Below are 18,990 nucleotides of genomic sequence, written 5' to 3'. Positions count from 1 at the left end.
CTTCACATGCGCCCAGCTGTTTCCCCTCACACTCTCATCAAGACGACTCTGTCCCTTGCACCAATGCCGTTGGGCACATCTCCTGATCAATGCCCCATATTCGCGAGGCTGTGGATGCTGCTCCGTTTGACCGTGCTTGCCTGACGACTCTGTTCCGCTGCACAGGATGGCGATGGAACCACTACTACACTCTCACTTTCTGCCCCGCAATGTCAATGAAGCTGGAGTATATTTTACAGCTTCCTCTGCGGGTGTACTGACTGTCTAGTGTTTCCTTCCTTCAAGTATTGAGGTCTTCGAACTCGCCATCCTAGCCCAGCATCGAAACACAACCCACACAACCAGGCACAATGCGAGCCCTCCGCTACCACGGCGTCAAAGACCTCCGCGTTGACGATGGCATCCCCGAACCCAAATGCGGAGAGAACCAGATCAAGGTCAAGCGTGAGTCGGAACGTCTCGGGCAGGACATCGACTGTGCAAGAGCAATTTACCCTGAGTCTTGTGAGCTTTGAGGGAACGAGCTGACAGTTGAGGTGGACTCATTAGCTGCCTTCTGTGGAATCTGCGGGACAGACTGTAAGTCACTGAGTGATCCTCATACTTGTCCTCTGGCCTGTGACGGTGTCTAGCTGTATCAGAGGAAGCTAGGGAGCTCTTATACTAGCAGTTGGCACACATACGTTTTGTGATAGCATAAACCACTTGTACTTACTTCTATCACCAGTACACGAATATTCGTCGCCGACATTCATCCCCCAACCCAACTCTCCTCACCCAATAACAAAGGAGGCGATGCCCATCGCCATCGGCCACGAGTTCTCGGGCGAGATCGTGGAGATTGGGGGTCTCGCCGCCTCCCACCCGAATTTCCAGGGTCAATCCCTCAAAGTCGGGGACAAGGTTGCCGTCCAGCCCACCCTCGCCTGTTTCCACTGCGGGCCATGCAAAGATGGCTACATCAACTGCTGCGACTCGGCGGGCTTCGTGGGCTTGAGTGGTGGTGGCGGCGGAATGAGTGATTATGTCTGTGTCGATGCACAGTTTGTGTTCAAGTTGCCGGATCATGTGGGCTTGGACGTGGGTGCCTTGGTGGAGCCGTTGGCTGTGGCCTGGCACGCGGTTGACCAGGTAGGTCCATTGCAGACACTTTGGGACGGCTGAGAATGATGTTACGGAGCATTTGTTCCTACCCGTCGCTCGTGACGGGGTGCATATTGCTATGCTGATGCGAAATCTAGTACCCGCTTAAAAAGGGTGACAGCGCCCTCGTCATGGGAGCCGGTCCTATTGGGCTCGGCGTGATTCAATGCCTGAAGGCCCGCGGCGCCGGTACCATCATCGTCGCCGAGGTGGCAAAGGAGCGCCAGAGCTTCGCAAAGGCGTTTGGCGCCACACATCTGATCGACCCTAGGACCGAGGATGTGGTGAAGAGAAGCAAAGAGATCACGGGCGGTCAGGGCCCGCATGTTGCACTGGATGCTGCAGGGGTTCCGGCCAGTTTGAGGGATGCTGCGTTGGCGGTGAGGGCGAGGGGGACGATTGTGAACCTAGCAATCTGGGAGAAGGAGGTAGGTCGTCGCCCTCTTCTGGCGCTGGGGCGATGGCGGCAGACTGAAAGCGATGAAGACCAAGAAACAGGCAAGTAACAATGCTGATGTTTGATTTACAGGTCCCATTCCAACCGAACACTCTCGTGTTTGGGGAGAAGAAATACTTTGCGAGTAAGTCAGATCAACACCTTTCTCTGTTTGCGCTGTGTCCGAGCATATCTACTATGCAAAAGGATGAATAGCCTTTCAATGGAAATACGTGGAAATGTGACTGATTTGCTCTAGTCCTGGGCTACCTCCAATCCGACTTCGCAGGCGTCATCAAGGCTCTCGACGACCACTCCCTGGAGCCTGAGAAGATGATCACGGGCAAGATCAAGATCGATCGGGTGGCGCAGGATGGGTTCCGGCCGTTGATTGAAGAGAAGGACAAACACGTCAAGATCTTGGTGGATTGCAGAGCGTGAAGGCAGGGCTGAGCGAGCCGGATCCAGAGAAAGGACCCGGGAGTACAGGGGCAACAGACGCAAGAGACCTGGGTGGTACATAGTTGATAGGCGTGCCTTTGTCGGCGTCTAATCTCCCTCCATGTTCTCTGGTGTGGCTGGCTGAGGTCGCCTAATCAGGCGGGTGTTTGGTCTCGCCCTACACAGACAAGCCGTCTTCCCCCAGGTCTAGAATTTGTAGACCTGTACTTGGTAGTGTTAGCTTCTCGTTGCCCATCCTCAGTGCCTGGTAGAGGCGAGAACGGGCTCGGACAGAAACCCTTTTCTGAATGGGCGCCATTCAATTGTTCCGTATGGGGAAAGGACGACACCTGTGTCAAGGTTCGGGGTCCAGCCTCGCTCAATCTGCACGATAATAACCGCTCGGGTCCCGCCAGGCTTCTTCTGAGGAGGTACGGAGTAGCTGGAATTGAAAGGTAATGGAGTGAGTTAATTGGCACGTTTTCAGCCCCCGACAGTCCTTCTCTGGCGGGGAAAAGAAGGGTCAAAGGGAAAGAATATACATCAGACCGAGTTGCCGGCTGACACCCATCTAAAGAACAGAAGCAACTGCTTCTCTCTACTTGTCAGATGATTCGCACGTGGTGCTCCTTGACTTGCTGTCTTGCATGGTCACTCCCTGCAGCACGCCTCATCGAGCCACCTCGATGATTGGTCTGTCGTTCATGTACAGGGGACTCACCCTGCTCCTCGCGACCCGAGTATCACGGACCCCGAAATAGGTACAATTTTAGTCAGCCTTGACGTTAGACCGGCTGGCTACCTAACCCAGCAGCTGCAGCTGGGGGGCTTTGGTTGACGATCAGGGCATCATCTTACCGCTCTCTCTCTCTCTCAACAGCAAGAAAACAACCAAAAGACGCCTTCCCCAGCGCAATGGCCGAAGTCGGGCTGATTGGCACCATCGTCGGCGTCGCCGGCGCGGGCGTCAAGCTGTCCATCACGCTGTACACCTTCTCCGAGACCGTGGCGACCGCGCCGGCCAAGGTGCGAGACATGGCCCGCGACGTGTCGCTGACCTCCGCGGTGCTCGAGGAGCTGGGCGCGAACCTCAGGCAGGGTGACCAGGCCACGCTGTACTCGGGCGCGGCCGTGCAGACGGCCACGGACGTCGTGGCCGAGTGCGAGTGCGTGTTCAGGGAGATGGACGGCATGGTCGCGCGGGCCATGGAGAGCGCGTCAAGGAAGGGGTTGAAGAAAGGAGGCAAGCTGGCCCTGTCCGCGCGGGATCGGCTCCAGGGGCCGTTCATGGAGCCCAAGATGGAGGTCCTGAAGGGGAACCTGGACAGGCTCAAGAGCACGCTCGTGCTGATGCTGCATGTCCTGACATACGCGAGGGATTTGAGGGTCGAGTACGTTCTACCTCCTATATCACCTTGAAAGCTGGCGTGAAAAGAAGGGGGTCTCACTCTGCGTCCCAGAAAGAAGACCGCCTCCCAGGACGACGACGACGCATATCAGAGGACGCTGCTCGAAAACCTGCTTCGAGCAAACGAAGAAGCTACCAGGAACTATCAACACCTTCTCAAGACGATTGGGCCGGACGGCGAAACACCAGCCCCAGGGCAAGCCCAAACCGAAGGCCCAGATGCAGCAAACGCGCAATTCCCAGGCGCTTTGAGAGAGTCCGCTGCCGGAGGTCCATTCGTTGCGCCTCCCCGGGATATACCTCCAGGCCAGAATATTGACGGTTCAACCCCTCGAGGTTTACTTCCACAACAGCCCCCACTTGTGTCGACCATCAGAGGGTGCCTCGAGCGCATCGAGAGAGCATTGCTCCAGGTCGACCAGGCGAGTTCTCTGCCCGGTCACAGCCCGCGGGTGGGCGTGCATATCGAATTGGAGAAAGACTTCGGCAGCCCTCGTTACGCCCCAGGAAGGCCGAATCCGTGGGTCGTCTTGTCCATTGTCCGCAAAGATCGACGCTGGCCTGAACGCGCCAGCACCCCGTCAAAGTTCGAGCCAGACGACCTAGACATGTACGCCAGTGTGGCAGCGGGGGCCATCGAGAGCATCAGCATTGAGGAGGAGGCACCCCAGTATCGAAACAGGCCTCAAATGCGAATCGACGAGGGTGCAGGAGTCATGCGCGAGCGCATCAATCGGGTGTCTCGGCGCCCGGGCCCACTCCCTGTGCTGGAGGGCGAATCTGAACCTCTAGATCCTTCGATCAGAGTACAGAGGAGGTCGAGCGGAAAACCTTGGTATTCATCGGTTTGGGAATCTCTCCCTTCGCCGACGGCCGCGCTGGGTTCCATCCAAGAGTGAGCCTTGACCGCCCTCCACTCCTGTATGTCGTTCACTTGAGCTGACGGAAATTCCCCAGGACGGTGAAAAACTCTGGTCTCTTCTTCGGTGTGGACGAGGAGTCGGAAAATCCAGACACCGTCCTCGAGTACCACAAGCATGGAGAGAGTGGTGCAGGGGCGTCCCAAGCAGCCAACTCAGCTGGCCCGAGAATTGCGAGATCCCAGACCTTCGATGACATCCTGAATGCTCCTCCTGTTAAAGGTCCAAGCACATCTCCTTTGCCAGTCACGACCACGCTTGAAAGTCCAAAACCGGACCTGGAGAGTACCGACAACTCGAACACAATACCTGCTCCACCCGAGGCAGCCATGGATGAGGAACCAGCGAAACACGAGTTACCAAATCCTTCGGCAACCGTGGCGAGAACAGAAGAACCTTCGAAAGAAACAGCAGATTCATCCGTTGAGGACACAGTTGGCAAACAGGAGTTGGCTGAGCAAGGGGAACCCGATGCAGTGAATCAGCTGCTGAAACAATGGACGACGCTGTATGACGATCAGTGATCCGTACCCCTCCTCAAACAATCATAATCAATAGTATCTGGGGTTTGGGGGGAAACGCTAAGAGGGAAAGCCCGTATTACGTCTGATGTGTATACGAGTAGCTGGGGTAGAATACGATTGGCGAGGCTGAACACGAGTTGACGGCCGGATGATGTGAGCATGAACCCGAGCCTTGAACCCATGCACGGGGCCATTTCAGCCGCTCTCGTGTACGCGCACGGGTACTTCATCCTACCGAAAGCCATCTCGTCGTTCCCTGTCGTTGATTTATGACATTGTTGCGCAGATTGGGAGGCCGCCCCTCGACATCGTATCCGAATACGACAGTTGAGACATACCATTTCGGCGCCTATGCCACCGTGTTTTGATCCCAATTGGTGGGCTGAACCAGAGTCAGCCAACAGTCAGCTAATTTATACTCCCAAGGCTTTCAAGACAAGGTGGTCTCCCATCAGTTCGCTCCAAGAGGTATATATCTGCCCGTGATAGAAGAAAACAAAGCATAGTTTCGTTGCAATTTGGAACAGCCAGTGTAAAGACCATGGGTGTTTCGCGTCGCCGGGATGTGGTGATCGTAAGTCAAATTCTCTCTACTCAATAATCACGGTCGATCCTCATCTTCTTGAATCCTAGAAATGAGCGATGGTGTCTGACCAGGTTCGCAATTGTAGGTGGGAGGATCCATTGCGGGCCTCTGTGTCGGTGTCGCGCTGAAGACACTGCCTGAAGTCGGCACCATCACCATCCTAGAACGTCAACCTTCAAGCCAACTGCAAGACCAAGGAGCTGGGATTCGTGCTGGAGATGAGGTCGTCGAGTTCCTCCAGAAATACGCAAATGCGCCTATGAGTTCTTATGGGCTCCCGCTTCACTCCTTCAAGATTCTCAACCAGGAAGGCAAAGTAATCATTCACAGAGATGTCGTCAGCAGCTGTGCGACCACATGGAGCCAACTCTTCCGTGTGCTGATGCTCGCATTTACGGAGAAGAGTTGCGACGACGCAGCGGCAACGGCATATCGATATTCCTGCAATGTGCGGGACGTAACCGAGCGCGACGACCGAGCGGAAGTCCATTTCGTCGACGACATTGGCAAGGAGGAGACATTGTTAGCGGATCTCGTCATCGGCGCAGACGGCGCCTCGTCCAAAGTGCGTGATATCATGCTCCCAGACACAAAGCGAAGCTATGCCGGTTACGTGCTTTTCCGTGGCCTCGTACCGGTGGAGGACCTTTCAGCTGCCGCGATGCAGGTGATGGACTTATGTGGCACACTGTGCTTCAATCAAAGCTCCCAAATGCTTTCCTATACCGTTCCAGCAAGCAGAGTCGGTCCTCCAGACTCCCACAAGCTACTCAACTGGGGATGGTACATGAGGAAGACGGAGGAAGAATTGGCAGAGTTGATGACAGATGTGAATGGCGCCAGACACTACTTGACACTGCCACCAGGTGGCATGTGTACGCAACTAGCTGACGAGATGCGGGCAAAGGCGCAGAATGAGCTCTCGCCCCAGTTTGCGGAAGCGGTGGCCAAGACCAGAAACCCATTCGTTCAAGTGATCACAGATTCTCTGGCGTTAGAGAATGTCTTTAGTGGTGGAAAGGTGATGCTTCTCGGGGACGCCGCTGCTGGTCAGAGGCCTCACACAGCCTCAGCCGTCACCCAGGCCTGTCTGCACGCACAGCTTCTCCGACTTCATTTGCAGGGTCACTTATCGCGCGACGAGTGGAGTCGGGAGGTACAGCTGGTGTCTTCGACAGTGGTCTCTGCTGGTCAAGAGCTCGGTCCAATATGTCTTTCCGAAACCATTAATCCCAGTGAAAAAGCCAGGCTGTATCTAACAAAGTTTTTGGCGGTGCAGAGATTGCTGGACGAGAAATGGAAGCGGTTTTCCTCCGAGACGAAGTGAACATCTGGGCGTGGTCGTCGGGACTGTCACTGCAAGTATGTAGCGAACCGGGACATAGGGAAGAAACCGTACTACTCAAATGCCAGGTCGCACTTGATGAGCATGAATGAAAGAGAGCGTTCGATGAAAGTCGTTGATGAAGCGTTGGCAATGGAGCGCAGGAGGCTCGGTGTGTAAAAGCGGCATCTGGATTGTGATTGGCGGGCTCGGCTCAGACTGTAAACAATTGAACAAGCCCGCGATGCAAGCCGCTTCAGTGCTGGACACCACCTTCGATCCCATTTCAACGCCAATCCCCACGCCCACGCCCTCTTCGAATGCGCCGCAGTCCGATCACTCTTTAGCAGAGATATCGTTATAATGAGATTCAATAACTGTTAACCGCCGGCTCAACTCCGCACCTGCGCATGCGACCGAACTCACCAACAAACGCGGGATCCGACTCTCCTCGTCCACCACCAACGCTCAAATGACAATGCTAATTGCGCGTCCTGCGTTACACCCTCTGCCAATGTCCTCAATCCAAAGGCCGACCCGAAGGCTAAGCGCGCGAATTCAAGAAAAAGATGACGCGACTGTGTATTCAAAACAGGAACAAAGCAACCGAAATGCGAAGACATTTGTCGGCGCTTCAGAACCTGCAGCAGCACAATCAGCCAGACCATCCAATGATAAGAAAAGAAAGATTGGTACGTACTGTCGGAAGGGCCAAAGGCGAACTGCGAGCGGAGGGGCTTACATTGGTTCTTAGATTACGATGAGGACGACGACGGGTTTCAATTTAAACGCGTCAAAAAGAAACCACCTCTAGCGAAACCGACAGAGAAAGAGAGAGGTCCCGCACCAGCTCAAGACGACGCGCCTAATCCCCAGCCGACGAGTGATAGGACTGAGATTGCAAAGGGTGAACAGATGGGAAGGAAGACCGCACAACGGAAGAATCGAACCTCATTTCCCACACCCATTCAGAAGGATGATGCTCCCCGGCGCCGCTCAAAACGTTTATCCAAAGACAACGAACAACAAGTTGGAAGTCCTGTGAAGAAAAGCGTGCGCAGAGAGGAATCGAAGAAGCGCGAGCCTCACGCTGATGCGCACCCCAAAACATCGCCGGAGAAGAGAGTGCACGAACCACCTCCCGAGACATCCGCAAATAATCCAAAAGAGGAGGCCGCCTCTACAGTACAACAAGACCATGCTTCGACCAAGATTGCGCTACCGTTCGCGGACACGCCGGTCATCAAACGGAACAAAGCCATGCGTGAAGGCAAGGCTGGCAAAGGCGAAAGAAGGAGTAGTTTGGGCATGCGCGGGCGAAGGGCCAGTTCGCTCATCGAATCAGGGAATTCCAGTGGTGAGAATCTGGTCATACAGCCGGTTGATATTTGCTAATTCTCCTCCAAGCCCTGCCCCACCCGGAACTGAATGTGTCGGATTACTACAAGCACATTGAAAGTGAAGGCCTCCCAGAGCCCAGACGGATGAAACAGCTTCTCATCTGGTGCGCCGAGCGTGCTCTCGATGAAAAGCCAATGGGTACAGGATTTGGGGAGGCCAGCGCAAGACAAGCAGGTTTGTGACCGTCGAGTCTCTGGGTCCCATTGGGATGCCGTGCTAACTATTCCGGCAGCCCGAGTAATCGAAGAAGAGCTGTTGAAAGAGTTGGCCAATAGATCTGATCTATCGGACTGGTTTGGGCGCGAAGAAGTACCCGTGCAAAAAGAACCGCTTCCAGAACGGCCAAACCCCAAGAACACGCAGAACATTGAAAAGATTGCCGAACTGGAGGAGCAAATCAAATGGTGAGATTTGGAAGTTAGCGGATGTTGCAGACACAGTGGCTGACGGTAATGGCAGTTTGCGACTCGAAAAAGAGGCACTGGAGAAGTTGCTCCGGCCTCCTAACGTGCCCAGCTTGCGTGAGCTCGACGTGCCGACAAGTCCGTCGAAAGCACATCAATTGGACAGATCACTCCTCTCGGAAGCAGACGCCGCCGCACTTGACTCGATAGGACCTCACGCGTCGACGACCACGGATCAAATATCACGGCGCCTAGGTGGCGTCTTGGAATCGATAGGGCCGACCGTCGACACGTTTGCGGACGGAGTCCACAGGATAGCGCAGTACCGGACCGCCGCAGACGGCGTAGCTGGCAGAGTCCTGGCCATGTGCGCCGAGAAGTTGGCACAACGGGAAAAAGAAGGGAAACGAAAAGCCCTGGAAGTGAAATCAGGCAGTCCACCGCGAGATCTGGGCGCCGTGCTGAGAAGTTTGAGCCGGGCGGACAGATGAACTGCAAAGCTGTGTGCGCGCACGATGTGTTGTCTCTTTTCTTTTGCTCCGCCGCCCGTCCAACATGATGGGGTATATGTGTATGAAATGAAATAATGCTTGATGAGCGATCTATCGGATTGGTATCCGCCCCGTCTGGGATGGTTGGAGAATGCCGCGGCGTGCTACAGGAGCAACAACTCGGCGTATCGGGGGGGTATACTGTGTACTTGTCGAGGTGCCCCCTTATCGTGTATGAGGCTGTCACAGGCCCGGAACCGTCCACATGAATCTGATTTAGGATCTCGCGTTCCCCGATGTCGACCTACGAGGTCCTTCGAAAGAGGAATAGAACGTAATGCCCGCTTACATACGGAGTACACGTTGCAGCACTGCCAGTCGTGTGCTCTCACCATTTGTGCAAATCCCTCGCTCGTATGCCGGGCCCTCAAGGCTTGAATCGCAGCAATCAACGGCCCTGCGCTCGCAACAACCCCAAGGCGCGACGATAGAGAAGAAGATGTCAGACAGCCTGATCCTCATTATCTGTCGATTACCTGCCTACCTACATAAATAACCATGTCATAGATAGACCTATGGGTACACTAAGCAAGGCAGGGTGGAAATGGGCTCGTAATCCTCACCGTGGGCTTGTTCTATTTGGTTCTAATGTTTGAGCGGGTAATAATCCTCAACTGATATCTTCAAGCTGCACCGTGACCGACTCTTGTCCCTGATTCGGCCCAAAGGAGATGGTCAAGGTCTGCTTGAACACGTCTACCAGACCTGAATCCTGGGGTGGCGGCTTGGGCGCAAAGCTCCCCATCTGGATGAGATGCACTGGTACACCCCCCTCAACCTGCTGCGTAGGACTCATCAGGATATTCAGATAGTAGTCGAACGTCGTGGCCTGGTACAAGAAGCAGGACAAGGACTGCCGGACCTGTTCTGCGGACTTGAACGCTAATCTGGTTGTCGTGGCGGTGAATCTTGCTGCGAAGTAGCGACTACCGTGCCCTCTACGCCTGAGGACAAGTTCAACGGTCGCGGCAACGAAAATTATCCACAATGTCAGGGAGGACGGTTCGAGCTCAGCGGCACGTTGGAGGATTTCGAACGAATCTTCCAAGTGGCGAAATGGAGCGAGAACGGTTCTCTGAGGATTGTTCTTGATCCAGAGGATTTGCGAGAAGTAATCAATGGCCACACACAGAGCCCTTTGCACATCAATGCCGCTGGTAGACTCAGGAAGCTCGTCTATGGTGGCTTTGATGTCAGTCACCCGAGTCGTCAGCGCATATTGCCGCAGGTGTGCCCAGAGAAGAAGATCGGTCAGTCGCGATGTGTCCGTCATGTCGGCGACGATACGATATACGGCGAGGAGTTCGCGATATGCCTCGATAATGTGGACCAGGCGCGGTGGAACCATCACAGAGACGGGTTGCTGTTTGGAAACGTCAATCGCAAGGAGGACAGTCTCGGATTCGGATAGGACAGTCGTCACTGATCCAGGATCCCATTCATCCTGCCAAAGCAGAATCATTGGTCAGTGAATGCAGGGCAGTCGCCATGGCAAAAAGCCAGCGACTTGCAGAAGGGGGCAAACCTACCACTTTAAAAGTGGGTTTCGTTTTCCTCGCAGCTGACATGGTCATGTCGCTGACGATGACCAGCTTCTTCAATTCCCACGGCAGACTGTCGAGCCCACCTCCAGATACAACAAGGTCAACCATGGCATGGAAATGCGTCAGCGCAGCTGTCAAATAACCGCTGTACAATTCAGCCCCCATGAGATGCCAAACGGCACGAATTGCAGTCAGCCTTGCCAAGGTGGGCAGATTCTTCCGCAGCGTGACTATGCCGGCAGCCTTGTGCGACAGGGCTTCCAGCATAAGCTGCTTCTTCATCTGCAAGGTCGGCATTGTCGTCGATTGCAGCAGCGTTGTCCAGGCCAGGACAAAGTGCAGTCGTTCAGCGCACTCAATCATATCTATACCTTCGGTATTCCATACCGTGAGGGATGTGGAAGACTTCTGTATCTCGGACGGAATGACCGTCTGGACAAAGATGGTCTGCCAGGTCGCGATCAGGGAGTGATTCTGGGGAGTGATCTGGACGGCGGATGCAGAAAAGGGGTCTGAATTGCCGTGCTGCATCAACGTGCTAGGACTCGGGCAAAAAAGGTGCTCCCGCAAATTGGAAGACTTGTCGGCTTTCTCCTTTGAGGTGTGCCCTGTGGGATCTTCTCTGGCCTCTCGATGCTCGACATTGGTGGTATGCTTCTTTGCGACCGCCTTGGACAAGTATAGATTGAGATGTGTAGAAGTCCCTCTTCTGGAGAAAAGCGCGGGCTTCGTAAGCCTTCTCCGACCGTGAATGAGTCTGGCTATATGAGAGCGAACCTCGGCGACCTGAAGCTCCTTGTCTCGGATGGATGTGGTGGAATGTTGGTGGACGAAGACAAGCTTTTGTTGCGCCATGCTGGATGCAGGCCAAGGAACGATTACATAGTCAAGACTTGGGAGTGTGGATGATATGTGCTAGCTGCGGATCCCATATCTCTTATGTTCTTGTCTTTCAACCCAGAATCATGCCTCCCCCAACTACCAAGTATGTACTCCGTTCTCAGAAGGGTAATGGGGTAACCGAGAGATTCAACAACATGACTAAGATGTCGGTTGTATTTTGACCCTGGACAAGCCACGGGCATTCTTCCCAGGAGGGTTTGGCAGTTCGTTCACTTGGAGGAGTCTATACTCGTCCCTGATTTTGACTGACCAACGGCGAGAGTCGAGACGTAGCCGACCGTCGGGCTCTGGGCCGGGGGAAGGTTAATGTCCACGTCAACAGCCATTTGGGACTGACACGCTTAACCGGAGATGGACCTAGAATTGCTGCATTTAGTTTCTCGGGTTGAATGATTGGTGGGAAGCACGCAGATAAAGCGGGAGGGTAGTGCTGTTGGACTTTGTCATAGCTTGTCGTGGGGTGAAACTTGCTGAAAAGGGTTTATGAAGCGTGTACGAGGTGCTCGGTAGGCCTCGAAGGTGCTCTGGCCGATGGACAAAGTGAAGAAGCGAACGGCAAGTTGGAGAGGCGTGCGGAGGACCAACAAGCGAACTGGCCAGATGGGCGTTTGCCTGTTCTGCGCTCGCCACGAGGAGTCAGTGAGTGAGTGAGTGATCGAGACCAAGTGCCAAGCCTCCTACAGGCGTCAAGATTCTGATTGACTGGCACCACTGGTCACCGTCGTCCCTTTTATTGTGATGTGACAGCCTCACTGGCGCCTGCATGATGCCTGCTTCTCAATACGAGGGGCGCCCTCTTCTCAGGTGATACAGGGCGTGGTGAGAAGGGGCCGAGGGCGCACAGTGTCAATCCCCAGCACTTCACTCCTTTCGCACCTCTCTACCGTATCCTCTTCGCAACCTTTTCTACCACCTCCCAAAAATCAGTCACAGCTGCTCTCTCCATTCGAACGAAGCCTTCAACTTCGCAGTCACCCTAACAAACATGTCCTCTGAACAAAGGTACGACGGCTCTTTCACGCAACTTCTCCAAGATGAACTCCCGGAGCTCGATCTGTTCGACCTGCCCAACCTCGACCTGTTCGGCGGTTCTACAATGACTTCAGTCATCGTCAATCCCTTTGACGTTCGCCTGGGGAGCGGTCAGGCCGATGCACAGCACGGCGGACAGCTCTTCGATGACCCAGGCGCTGCGGAACAGAGTCAACAATTCAACATGGCATGGAACGGCGCCAGTAACTTCAACCCCGATGCGTTTGCGACTTCGCAGCCCTCTGATTCAAGTGGTTTTACTCCTCTGGACACTGCGGTGGCCTTCCAAACAGCTGGACAGTCAGTCTTTGATGTCGGCAATTTTTCCAGTCTACGAGATGGGTATCAGACTTTCGAGAACACCGCTGGTCACTCCCACACGGGCGGACTTGAGGTCGCACAGACTTCACTTTTGGGCGCCAGCCTGATCACGGCCAACAACGAGGAACTGGGGACGCCGTTGCATACCCACGAGCTGAACCAATCAACGTGAGGTTTTTTTTTAGACCGACGCTAACGAGGCGCACAGTACGGTTCCATCGACTTCCACGTCCATCAAAATCACCTGGTCCGGGCCCCAGAAATGTCCCTGGCCAGACTGTGCCTCGAAGGCAATTTTCCATTCTCCCTCCGCTATGAAGGCCCATGTCAGAAATATGCATGTTGCTCCTTTGGTCTGTACACATCCAGGCTGTTCTTACAAGAAGCCCTTTGGAAAACCCTGCGACCTGAAAAGACACTTGGCCACTGTTCACAACACTATAGGTGGGTATCCCTGTCTCGAGAGCGACTGCACTGCGACGTTCTCCCGCAAAGACAAGATGATGAAGCACGCCCGAGAAAAGCACGAGCTTTTCAAATGTCCTCACAATCATTGCTCGGCCACAGTCTTTGCGGTCGAGAGGGAGTCGCATTTGCGAGAGTCCCATGGCCGCTATGAGTGTGCAATTGGTTCTTGCATATCGACTCATGGAACTCATAAGTCATGCTTCACGGAGCGAAGCCTTTCCGCTCATCTCCGGACATGCCATCGAATAACATTCGAGTCAGTCTCTACGTTACTAAATAGCATGTCAACCCGTACAAGAGGAGATAGCGCCTTTACTGCTACACTTCCTTGGTTCGTATCGTACCGAGATTGTCTATCTTGTCTCACCCAAAGCCGCGCTGCACAGAAGTCGCGTCTTGGTGGCAACCGTCACTTCAAGGCCCTCTCCTAAAGCATCGGCCCATTTCGGGGCCCATCCTCTGAATGACGGAGTCTGATAACGATTCAGGGATGTCGCCGCATCTTCGAAAAGCATCTTTCGATGATTTACTCAGCGTGTGGTCGGAGGGTGTTTAAGGGGGTGTTCGGGACGCAGGAGATGAACTGAGGGTCGCCAAGGCTAGTGAGCGTCTACGCAGTCATGAGGGGGAAGATGGAGATCAGTCCCTACATATCATATCTGGGCGAGGAATAAGAGTTCACTTGCGCCTCATAGCTGCTCCATTCTTTCTTTCGTTCTATCTGCACACGACTATCTACCTACCTCGTCCATCTCAATGCCGCGGGAAACTCGAACAGTCAGAGGCAGCTGCGCGTGCAGCGCCACCAGGCACGAAATCGCTTTACCAGAGGCCGCAATCCCCATCCAGGCGGCCTTCTGCCACTGCACGTCGTGCCGACGGATGAGCGGCGCTCTCTGCGTGACCAGCTTCCCGGTCTCAGTGCCACTGGAGGAAGAAGAGTGCCATTATCGACTGCCAGCAACGCTGCTGGAGAAGTTGACCCCGTTTGAGTTCTCCAGGGGACGGATCACGCACTTCTTCTGCGCTGCATGCGGGACGCACATGGTGGCCCGTGTGCTCCCCAGGGAACGACGGGACGGGAGTGTGGCGAGGTGGTTCGTCATGTGCGGCACGCTCGAGAGCGCCGGCGCCGGAGACGCAGACGCAGACGTCCAGGGCGTCTACCGCCCGCGCCACGAGTACCTCGCCGACACGCTCGACGGGGCCGTCGCGGACATGCTGCCCTCGTGCGCGCAGAGCGGGCGGATCGAGCGCTGGGCCGGCCATCCAGGCGAGGGCGAACAGCTAGCATTGCATTGGGTGTCCCCGGGCCGACCACCGTCTTCTACGCCGTCCCTGGCCGATCGACTACACGCGCATTGTAAGTGCGGCGGGGTCGAGTTCTGGATCGCCCGTCCCGCGGACGGCAGATCCAAGTACGTCGCGACACTCTGCGCATGCGAGCACGACTCTTCCCCCTCCCCTTCCCCCTCCCCTTCCCCCTCCCCCTCCTCCTGCTGCCGCTGCCGTCTGAACACCGGGATGGAGTGGTTCGTCGAGGCGGCGGCGCATGTCCGCGCGAGTCAAATCTCTCTGGACAAGGACGGCCTCGTCCCCTATCAGCAACACCGGGATTTGGGTACGTTGAAGACTTACCACCGTCCGTCCTCCAGCACCGCCAAGGGGTTTTGCGGCGTCTGTGGCGCGACCGTCTTCCTTGCCACCGAGGGGACGGACACGTTGAAGATCGCCGTGGGAATACTGGACGCCGCCGAGGGTGCGAGGGCAGAGTCCTGGCTGGATTGGCGTCGGGGAATCCTGCCGCGAGCGATAGCTTGTGCTTCTACGATAGACGAGGTGTCTGTTACTTAATAGATCCGCTGAAAAATGCATCTTGATAGAAATACATATCAACAGGGAGTGGTTGGCTGGCAAGGGCAGCGACGTGGCCAGAGGCACACCCTCACTCTAACATCTAGAAATTCTCCTTGCCCCAGACAAAACTGTAGCCTTTATCCCCGGGATCGGTGTACATGTTACATTTGACGTGCAGCTCGGCTCCCAACCCCTTGGGTCCACAAAAGAACACACCACACTCGCCCGGCCAGTGGATCTTGCGGATGGCGCGAAACACCATGTCCCAGTTTGGACGCCCGTAGTTCGTAGCTGTACGGAGACCTGTGATGGCGTCGGTATCCCCGGAATTCAGGACAATGTTGGATGCCTGAGCGGCTGTGATCTTGGCCGTCAAGTACTGTTCACAAGCGTGTTAGCCGAAGCCTCAAAGGGGAGAGCGAGAAAGAAGAAATTGGGAAGGGACAAACTTACCGCATGGATTTCGATGGCGTGGCTCTTATCCTCGCTCTCGATGGCAGTGAGTAGGGACTTAAACCACTCCAGTGAGCCAAAGTCTCGGCATACCCAGAAAAAATACACCTTTCGCAGTCGCGTCCTTGGGGTTGAGGACGAGGAGTCTCTCATGCGATACCAAATTGACTTCAGAATCGAGGCGAAGGGTGTCACCCCGATACCCGCGCCAATCAGGAGAACAGTCTCGAACTTGAAGACATCTTCCGAGGCTGAACCAAAGGGCCCATCAATGTATAGCCGTGGAAGAAGTTTGGTGAGCTTCATACCATTCTCGTCGATCGTCGACACGGCTTCAGAGTATTTGGCCGACTTTTCCTCGTTGCTTTTGAGACCTTGGCATCCGAGAACTCTTCCGAGGGCTTTGGTGAAGTCTCCAACCATGCGGATATGGACAGAGAGATAGTCTTCTTCAGGCGCGGACGTCAGGGTAAATGGATGATACTGCCAGAGGGAAACCTCCGGACAGCATAAGAAGATGTACTGGCCTGCCCGTGTTTTGGTATGCTCTTTCTTGATCCGAATCTCGACCACGTTCGAGGGATGCTCGATCACCTTAGTTATATAAGTCTTCTGGTAACCCCGGATCTCACGTAGGATACGCTCCACAAGATAAGTGAAGCCACCCACCATCCAGTAAAGGTAGAAGGAGCCATTGCCGAAACAGAATGGCTTATTATCCGCTGGGATCATGCAGAAAGCTCCGTGGATTGACCAGAAGATGAAGAAGATGACAAATAAATGATGGGTGTTCCAGAAGCGCTCGTAGTTAGCCCGCCGAGGCTTTTCGAGCGCGGTGAAAAACATAGCCATGACCGAGATTGTTAGAATATAGCCGGTCCAGCCAGGGCCTGTAAGAAAGTTGAGCTTGACGAAGCCGATAAAACCTCCGTGGCCCTTCGCAGAGAGTTGTGCGACGTTATGTAAATGAGCAATGGTGTGAACCCATGTGAAGAAAACAATTGAGTACCCCACGAGTTTGTGAAACGTAATGTTTTTGTCGAAAGGAATGATTCCGTTTAGGGGTGTTTGTCGAGCGAGGGAGATGAGGGTTCGGCAAACCGGTAGGAGAATGCAGGCAACATCGAAGTGCAGGACAAGGGCTGCTGATCGAGCAATGGGATAGCCGTAGCCATAGGTGGCGCGGGCTTTGGTTAGGTTGTCCTTCAGCTGATAGTTCATAAAGCCAAAGCCGTACAACATGCAGTGCACGAGGATGAAGACGCCGACGAATAGGCGTCGAGATCCTTCATTTACCATCCATCTATTAAATTTCTCTTTAGGAGACAAATCTCTGGGCTCCTCCCCACTGACCTCGCCCGAGAGGAGCATCCTCATCAGTGGTGTTGACCTCGTTCGTTCCGACATGTTTGAGAACGTTGGCAGAGCCGAGTGCGAGCGTCGCTGGACGTATGTGTGCTTATCGGTAAGAAGCTTGGAGGGTTGAAGGCTTCTGCGTAGTATTCTGGGAAGTTGACCCTGCGGTCAGGACGACTATGAACCGAGCCAGCGGATGTTTTGGTGCTCAAATCGATGTGCTTAGGGAATTGGAGAGTGAACAGTGCAATACGGAATGGCAAGGACCGGACCAGCGGCGTCCTCGACTCGAATTCTGCGATAGGGACGCGGAAAGTTGAAAGTGCAAAGATAGGAAAAAAAGACCGAGCCTGCGGTATGTTCACATTCCATATTGGCAGATAGTGCAGCAGGTCTATAAGGAAATTTGTCGGTTGCCATTGCGCTGGGCGAGGAGCAACAGTGGTGTGATAAGGGGGAATGGCAACATATGAAGGTCTTGTCTTTGGCCAAGCGACGTCGATCTGATACACGTTTAGCGACGCATCTGAGACGGCGGGTTTAAGAAGGGGGAAGTGGACTGAGGAGCTAGAATGGTGGTGAGAGCATCAATGGAGAAAACAGTGGAACACAGCATGCGGAGCGGCGCGAACAAAACCATTTGACCAGAGTCGCTGGACAGGAGGCCAGGGTGGTGTGATATCGTGTAGCAGAGCCTCAGCGCGTTCCAGGAGAAGCGCGTTTCGAGTGGTTGGGTCTCGAGGCTAAGAGGTAGCTATTCAAGGCGCACCATATCTTAGCCTCATCAGTTCAGGCCAGCGCCTGCAGAAATGGAGGCTTCAGAAGCCCAACCTGGTGTTTTGATTTGTTTTGAAGATGGAGACAGCGCAGGGCAAGTAAGGATGAGGTTGTCCAGACGGTGTTAAAGCGGCACTGTTTATATAGGCACGTGACTGTGACGTGCAGCACGAGGCTGAGTGTTGCTTTACGTCATTCGATCTTCCGGCTTCGCACCTTGTGGCTGTCCAACTTCATCTCAAATCGACATCCTGATTTTCCTCCAAGCAAGAAAGACACCTTAATGTCCTTGGCAAAAACGACCCCTCTGCCCAGCCGCTGGAATGTTGAAGAGCGTCATACCAAGAGCTCTCCAATCTTAGCAGGCTGTGTCCGTGTACCCATTGGCATATAATGACCGCGATTTCCTCAGTATACAACCCGTTGAAGATTCCTTCTGGCATTTACATCGTAACCTCTGGAGTCACCATTCGCTTCTATCCTTTGCGTGGCCCTCTTCGTGTATCCGCCTCGTCCTGGTAGTACTACTGCTGTGCGTCAGTTGCTCTCACCACACGATCAGGAACAATCCACAGAACAGCACAACTCGCCGCTTCATTTACCCAGCCTTCCTCCACCGTCAACGCTACCAGTAAAGGAAAAAGAAAATGCCATTTCTTTACACCAAGTAAGCTGGCTCTCACGTCCAACTGTCTACAATGAATTCATGTCACCGAACCCAACGCCTTCTCACCACAACACAAACGAGAGCTAACAACAAGCCAGAAACTGGGGCGGTCGCCACGCCGGGGGTGGAGTTACTGTTGGCCGTCACGGTGTAAGGAGAAATCCCTTCCGCTTCAGCTGTGGGAGGTTCAGCTGTTTCCGTTAAGGCCCTCACCATACATGAATACAAGCAGGACATGAAATTCGACAGAGACGGGAAGGAGAGTACTTGCTACTTAGAGGCTTCGACGGAATCTGGAAGAAGACCGTCAGGGCCGCCAATCGGGAGGAGGAAAACCTGAGGCCGGACGACAACAAGAACGAGTCTGCGTCTACATGGGAATGAGGCATCATGATCATGACGCGAAACGAACACAGCAAAGGAAGAGGGATAGTGCAACGATCCGAACATCCATATCACGCAGGATGGCGCTAG

The 18,990-nt window shown here is 54.3% G+C and overlaps 7 protein-coding genes across 8 annotated transcripts; 5 read left to right on the top strand and 2 right to left on the bottom strand.

Moving 5' to 3' along the window:
* Positions 1-130: 130 nt before the first annotated feature.
* PV07_06130 lies at positions 131-2,020 on the top strand (the record flags this gene model as incomplete). 2 transcript variants are annotated; one of them, XM_016393078.1, is made up of 6 exons in its annotated part: positions 131-444; positions 550-579; positions 728-1,131; positions 1,242-1,571; positions 1,673-1,724; positions 1,839-2,020. In XM_016393078.1, exons 1-6 carry the CDS (start codon positions 351-353, stop codon positions 2,018-2,020), a joined length of 1,092 nt encoding a protein of 363 aa, XP_016250597.1. In that variant the 5' UTR covers positions 131-350. The 2 variants fall into 2 exon arrangements, with proteins under 2 accessions (XP_016250597.1, XP_016250598.1); XM_016393079.1 differs by having other exon boundaries at positions 131-579.
* Positions 2,021-2,935: 915 nt separating this feature from the next.
* On the top strand, positions 2,936-5,059 carry PV07_06129 (uncharacterized protein; the record flags this gene model as incomplete). Its single annotated transcript, XM_016393077.1, has 3 exons — positions 2,936-3,411; positions 3,481-4,323; positions 4,386-5,059. 3 exons carry the CDS (start codon positions 2,936-2,938, stop codon positions 4,870-4,872), a joined length of 1,806 nt encoding a protein of 601 aa, XP_016250596.1. The 3' UTR covers positions 4,873-5,059.
* Positions 5,060-7,062: 2,003 nt separating this feature from the next.
* Positions 7,063-9,380, top strand: PV07_06128 (uncharacterized protein). The gene is made up of 5 exons (XM_016393076.1): positions 7,063-7,474; positions 7,537-8,139; positions 8,190-8,357; positions 8,416-8,587; positions 8,643-9,380. The coding sequence occupies exons 1-5, from the start codon at positions 7,255-7,257 to the stop codon at positions 9,076-9,078; spliced, it is 1,599 nt and encodes a 532-aa protein (XP_016250595.1). The 5' UTR covers positions 7,063-7,254; the 3' UTR covers positions 9,079-9,380.
* Positions 9,381-9,676: 296 nt separating this feature from the next.
* PV07_06127 (uncharacterized protein) lies at positions 9,677-12,243 on the bottom strand. The gene is made up of 2 exons (XM_016393075.1): positions 10,668-12,243; positions 9,677-10,582 (listed from the first exon to the last, which is right to left on the bottom strand). The coding sequence occupies exons 1-2, from the start codon at positions 11,535-11,537 to the stop codon at positions 9,749-9,751; spliced, it is 1,704 nt and encodes a 567-aa protein (XP_016250594.1). The 5' UTR covers positions 11,538-12,243; the 3' UTR covers positions 9,677-9,748.
* Positions 12,244-13,252: 1,009 nt separating this feature from the next.
* PV07_06126 (uncharacterized protein) lies at positions 13,253-13,837 on the top strand (the record flags this gene model as incomplete). Its single annotated transcript, XM_016393074.1, has 1 exon — positions 13,253-13,837. The coding sequence occupies one exon, from the start codon at positions 13,253-13,255 to the stop codon at positions 13,835-13,837; it is 585 nt and encodes a 194-aa protein (XP_016250593.1).
* A 325-nt stretch (positions 13,838-14,162) lies between these two features.
* On the top strand, positions 14,163-15,260 carry PV07_06125 (uncharacterized protein; the record flags this gene model as incomplete). The annotated part of the gene is made up of 1 exon (XM_016393073.1): positions 14,163-15,260. One exon carries the CDS (start codon positions 14,163-14,165, stop codon positions 15,258-15,260), a length of 1,098 nt encoding a protein of 365 aa, XP_016250592.1.
* Positions 15,261-15,264: 4 nt separating this feature from the next.
* PV07_06124 (uncharacterized protein) lies at positions 15,265-17,677 on the bottom strand. The gene is made up of 2 exons (XM_016393072.1): positions 15,717-17,677; positions 15,265-15,642 (listed from the first exon to the last, which is right to left on the bottom strand). The coding sequence occupies exons 1-2, from the start codon at positions 17,121-17,123 to the stop codon at positions 15,364-15,366; spliced, it is 1,686 nt and encodes a 561-aa protein (XP_016250591.1). The 5' UTR covers positions 17,124-17,677; the 3' UTR covers positions 15,265-15,363.
* Positions 17,678-18,990: the final 1,313 nt, after the last annotated feature.

Source organism: Cladophialophora immunda, assembly GCF_000835495.1.
Source record: "Cladophialophora immunda strain CBS 83496 unplaced genomic scaffold supercont1.3, whole genome shotgun sequence".
NCBI classification, from domain to species: Eukaryota; Fungi; Ascomycota; class Eurotiomycetes; order Chaetothyriales; family Herpotrichiellaceae; genus Cladophialophora; species Cladophialophora immunda.
This window is presented reverse-complemented; position numbering and strand designations above follow the sequence as displayed.